A 6,000-nucleotide genomic window follows, 5' to 3' on the forward strand; every position below is an offset into this window, starting at 1 on the left:
TGATCTGCTATTGAAACTTTGTGGCATAGCTCTTTTGAGATCAATACAATCAACCATTTTTAAATTTAAAGCAATAAATAAATTACTTACCCAAACAGGGCTACTAACAAAATGATAAGGAAAAGAATGCACATATCAAAATCGCTAAAACAGATCTTGTAAAGGGTGGCATGGTGGTGCAGTTGTAGCACTGCTGCCTTGCAGTGAGGAGACCAGAGTTTACAGACTGGGTTCTCCTTGTGTGGACTTTGCATGTTCTCCCTGTGTCTATGTGTATTCACTCCGGTTTCCTCCCACAGTCCAAAGACATGAAAGTTAGGGGAAATGGCAGCACCAAATTGGCCATAGTGTGTTTGGGTGTTCACCCTGCAATGGACTGGCACCCTTTGCTAGCTGGGACAGGCTTCAGCACCCAATGCAAACCATGGTCTAAGAGGGTTAGAAAATGACATGAAAAATTTTTGTAATGCAAATATGATCAGCTTGTGGATGATGGAACTGGTGAGAACTGAATAAAATAATTACTTGTTTTATAGATCCACTTGCTTTCAGTAATTTAATTAATTTAAATAAATAACCTTCTGACGTAATGCTGTAAAAGCCAGACAACATACAGCCCGTAACATTAACTGCTACTTGTGTCTAAAATTGAAGGGCAGCATTTTCACCCTAGTAAAATGTGTCTCTTTCACTGAGCAGGCCAATAGGCTTACTAAGCATTTTTCAAGTACTTTACGCATTTAACTGTACAATTTAAGGGAACATGCAGAAACAGTGTGAACAACTGAGCAAAAAACACTGTACATAAAAGTGCAAACTGCTCACTGACTAACCAACCTTAGCATCATTCTATGTGAAAGTAGCACCAAACACTAAAACAAAAACATAGTCAAAAATGGGATGGAAAAAATACCCCACACCACAAACTCAGATTACATGATAAAAAATACTGTCAGTCTTATTCAAATGTTTTCATTTGCACATTCCAGCACAGAGCTCTGCCACTCTGCTATTGTACTGACATTAATGGAAACACCACATGTAATACGCTACTAAGGACTTGTGTCTATTAAGGATACCTGCATTTGAAATGCTAAATAAACAGTGAATGTCTTCTGAACTATTGAGCATATCTGAACAAAACAAATGCTAAATCTATAGCAGGTTAAAACCAAAATCAGCTAACATTATCATGTAATATATACAATTTGCATAAAAGCATTAACGCCTGATAAAAATGCTCAAGTAAGGCCCCAAAATGTTTAAAGTGGAAGGCATAGCTTGAAAAACCTGCCTTATAAAATTTGACAGTTTAACAAAGTCAGAATTGCAAAATATTGATTTAGTTTCTTCATATTTAAATTGTCTTCATAAATCACACCTCAAAACGGCAACACAAGATGTTGCTACAGACAGCTACATATTCATTCTGCATACCATAATTAAGATATTTTTTTTAGATAGATAGATAGATAGATTTTGCAGCCACATAGGAAATAAAAGATAAATCTCTAACACAGTACTACAGGGGCCTTTAACCAGCTGTGAAAAATTAACAACTGAGCTTCACTGTTAAGATGCAAGTGAACACATAGGATAAAAATGCACTAGAAATGTGGCAATGTTTGTTCATCCTTATAAACTTAGGACAATGTCAGGAATTCTACAGCAAGTGTACTCTGCACCTCCTGATTTGTAAAACTATAGTGGTTAACTAAAGCATATAACATGATCTTCAAACCCTCCTAATCAAATACAATGTCTGGAAAAATGGTGGAGTCTTTCCCTGGCAGGCAAGCATGAATTTTAAAAACTCTTAATTTTATTAAGAAAATTAATCATGCATGTTTAATCTTGCTTTCATGCAGCCAAGATTTTGGGAGCAGGGCTAGCATTATACCATACAAAATATGACAGCTGTTGGGGACCACCACAAGAGGGGTGGCAACAATGGCCCTAGGCCCTGTCCTTATTGGTGCAAGAGCCCTTTTCTCCCATTTGGGAGTAAAATCTTTTCCTTTGTGTTGCAATAGAGAGAGAGAAAATAGTGATAAGCAGCATGCCTTGTTGTATCCCATATGGAAATAAAGTATGGTCTATGATAATTCTGCTATTTGTTCAACAAAAATGCTTAATAACTATTTGTGTGCTGATGGTATTGGCTTGTAGCTGTAATGTCTACACACAAATCCATACACATTTGCTTTACTTATAATAGCAGCTCTTCTAGTTGGCTTGTTGTGATTATCAGCCACCAAAATGTATTACAAATGTATAAAATAACAGTTCTTTACACCACACTGCATTTTCTGTCTATCAACTAACATGCACTGCATATAAGCCAAGCATCATAAAACTGTGGACATTTGTGACAGCCTGTGTTTCTGTGTCTTCATGTGTGAAGAAAACACATCTCAGGTTCAGGTTTCAGATTGGGCAGTAGTATCATTTATGTTCAGTCAGATCAGATATACTGGCAGAGTGGGGGGTGTTTCATGCTGCATAAACCTACCTGAAGAATGCAATGCACCATATATTCAAAGAGTTTGATGCTAATTTAGCACTTCCAACACTTGCTTCAGTTGCTAAAAATCTATTGCACAATGCTTGTATCAACAACAGTTTTCCAAGCTCACGTCAGTTAAGTACAAAGTGGACAAGAACGGCTCTCCAATCTTAGCAGCTTCTATCCATAGACAAAAATATCACTAATGAAAACACCAAAGATATTGAAATATTTATTAAAATGTACTTCATAGTTCTGGATCATAATAAATTTTACTTTTCCTTGCTGAAAGTCTAACAGTATGGAGCAGGTGAGAAGTTCAAATGGTGTCCTGAATTTTCAACCCACAACGGGCAGTCTCAAAAATATTATACATTTTTTCTGTCATGTGAACTCTTGCAGTGAAGACAGAAAGCAACTGCATTTGGTATTTCATGTAACTACATGGGAAATATCTAATGTGCTCTTTTGCCTTCTTATGATGTGCTATACTAAAAAATATAGAATGTGTGTGTGTTTCAGGGATTGAGTGCCTTTTTGCTGTTAATCCAGTAATCATGGGCAGGTATTTTTGCCAAGGTTGTGCATATTATAATGCCTTTGAAGTTACATTCAAATTTACTGCTAAATTAAAAAAACATAAATAAAGGTGAGCACTGATGTGTGTCCTATATTAGCAAGGCACAAATTCTATCCTGAAAAATGCCCCTTCTCCCATTTTGAGCCACTGTCCATCAAATGGTTAGTGCACATCACTGGAACTGTGGTGGGCTGGCGCCCTTCCCGGGGTTTGTTTCCTGCCTTGCGCCCAGTGTTGGCTGGGATTGGCTCCAGCTGACCCCTTGACCCTGTAGTTAGGATATAGCGGGTTGGATAATGGGAGGATGTCACTGGAAGATACACAGTCGAGCAACCTAGGCCTGCTAGCTAATTTTGAAATCCATTAGGTAATACTGTCATTAAAATAAATACTAAATATAACTCAAATTAGTTATCGTAGGGCTCCCTTTTTCTTATTTTGATTTACAAAAGGGAAATACCTGGCTTGCTGGAGCTTCTGTTGTACCGTTTTCACGCATTTAGGTTGAAAATAAAGGTGTAGTCACAAATAAAACTTGCATCGCGCACCAGTTTACTTGGTATAAAATGTAACTGCAGTTTACAAAAATAGCCAACTTCTAGCTAACAGTTCTGATTAAAGAAACGAAGGACTACACTTTGGTGACGAGATTGCCGCGATTCAAGCAGGTCAGTTCTATTTAACAATACACTATTAATTTTTACTCTTCTTTATTTGAACACCAACACAATGGGGAACTCACACTGAATTCGGAGTCGATACGGCTTTCCAGGTCACGCTCAGCCTGTCCTACAGTCCTTGTCAGCTGTACAAACTCCTCCAGAATTCGCTTCATCCTTGCTACCTGGTCGTTCTTCTCTAAGGTTTCAATTTCTGCTGGCCTCACCACAACTCAGTGGCCGCCTGGCAACATTTCTCCTTCTTCTGAAGAGCCAAATCAAACTCTGTCAAAGATTCAACTGCCGAGCTCAGAAGCTACTACCTCGTTTCTACAGGTTGGCGACAGCGACTCCTGCTTTGACACACTGATAGAACTCAACCTGTGAGTAGCCCCGCCTATTTGTTAACCTGATTGCGCCTTTTTGTCCTGCCCATCACTTTTATTGGCTGTCTAATTCGCTCTCTGCAATAAGGCGGGTCTTTTTTATCTTTGCTTTTTTCCAGTCATAGATAATGTATTATCTGCTTTGGATTCAGTTCAGGTTTGTTTCCTGGTTTACTGGAGCAAACAGTACAATGTCATATAAAAAGACTGTTCTTATTAACCATGCCTGTCAGTATTTGTGTGGTCGGAAGTACGCAAATAACTTTGCTGCATGTGTTTACATTTCGGTTACATTAAATGCGAGATATAATAAAAAGCGATTGTTTTAGTACCATAATCAGAAGATGAGTTCTAGAAATTGTCAAGTACAGTGTAAAAATGCAAAATGTGGCAATAACGTATTTAAAATGAGCGACACAGTTACAGTTGTTTAACCTGAAGTCGGGGTTCGAACCCTGGTCCCCTCAATTAATAGTCTGGGTAATTGGTGTTTGTGAAATGAGTGCGCATATGCGTCCCAGGGGTCCCGGAAATTACTTACTGATGTATTTATTATACTGTTGATTTATACACAAGTTTAGATAAAATCTTTGAGTTTTGTTTGTTTTTGTAAAGGGAAGGTATTTTCTTCGTGGGGGAATGCACTCTCTGAAATCTTTTTTTTTTTTTTTTTTTTTTTTTTTTGGAGCGTCTGTTTGAATGTGCTCTTCTTGGCACTCTTAAAAATAATGGTCCCTTACTGGCATTTTACTAAACTGTGTGGTTCCCTGTAGAATCCTTAATTGAAAAAAAAACTATTTTCTTCTGGAAATGGTTCTTTGCATATGAAATGGATTATTCGTGCTTTCAAAAGGTTCCATATATGTGGACAAATAATGTATAGTAGCCTACCTAGCATGACAGTAATGGATCAGGAAAACTTGAACTAAGGTGACCATCCGTCCACGTTTTCCGGGGACAGTCCCCTTTTTCGGACAACTGTCCCCACTCAGAAACATGTCTCCGGTTTCAGCTGGTTCACGTTTTTGAATGTATCTCATCACCACGATAATTTGAACTCGGCGCGCGTGTGTGGTGTTTTGACGGGGGTTATGCTTTACTGCATCCTGAAACTTTTGGCGAGAAATCACGTGATAAGCTTTCGCTTTGTATTCTGTAGTGTTTAATGTCCCTACACGTGATCTGTAGATTCTAGCCCCTATCTCCCCCCCCACTCCATGTTATCGGATTGGTCATCTTACTTGAACTTAGCCTGTGTGATTGTATGCATTGAGTTCTTGTAAAATCAGGAACCCACTAGTATTGCACAAATCTGTTATCACCTATCCATGGGTGCTGTATGTTATCTGTTATGGATCTCAATATATAAAGGTTCTTTCTGGGACCGTCATGTGGATGATTCTGTTGGGAACCAAAAATGGTTCCCAAATGGCATCAATGTGAAGAAACCCTTTGACACCTTTATTTTTAAGGGTGTACCTGGTACTTACAGGGTATGAACCAGTGCAATGCTTGTTTATACTGTATTGTGTCTAAAATAGCCAACAGTACTTCCATTTTCCAAACCCACTGGGCCATACAGAGCTGGAAACTATCCTAGTAGTTTTAAATGCCAGATAGGAAGCAATTTTGGATAGGCTTCTATTCCAGTTCAAGGAACCCACACCCACTCACTCATACAAGACCAAGTTAAAAAAAAAAAAAGGATGCATATGAGATATAGGAGAAAACATTATTACTTAGAGGCAACCTACACTGACACAGAGAGCATGGAGACTCCACAAAGTCATTGGGTGAGCTTGGATTTGAACTTAGTCTCCTGAAATTTTCAGCTAGCAATGCTAACCCCTGCATTTGGATAGAAAAGAG

The 6,000-nt window shown here is 38.4% G+C and overlaps 1 protein-coding gene across 1 annotated transcript in view; it reads right to left on the reverse strand.

The window, feature by feature from the left end:
* Positions 1–4,102, reverse strand: part of ptpn18 (protein tyrosine phosphatase non-receptor type 18) — a 174,490-nt gene extending 170,388 nt beyond the window's left edge. Inside the window, exon 1 of the mRNA XM_051933588.1 lies at positions 3,829–4,102. Coding sequence (XP_051789548.1) covers positions 3,829–3,921 — 93 coding nt within the window. The 5' untranslated portion in view covers positions 3,922–4,102. The remainder of the gene's footprint in view (positions 1–3,828) is intronic.
* Positions 4,103–6,000: the final 1,898 nt, after the last annotated feature.

This window comes from Erpetoichthys calabaricus, chromosome 11 (genome assembly GCF_900747795.2).
Source record: "Erpetoichthys calabaricus chromosome 11, fErpCal1.3, whole genome shotgun sequence".
NCBI lineage: Eukaryota > Metazoa > Chordata > Cladistia > Polypteriformes > Polypteridae > Erpetoichthys > Erpetoichthys calabaricus.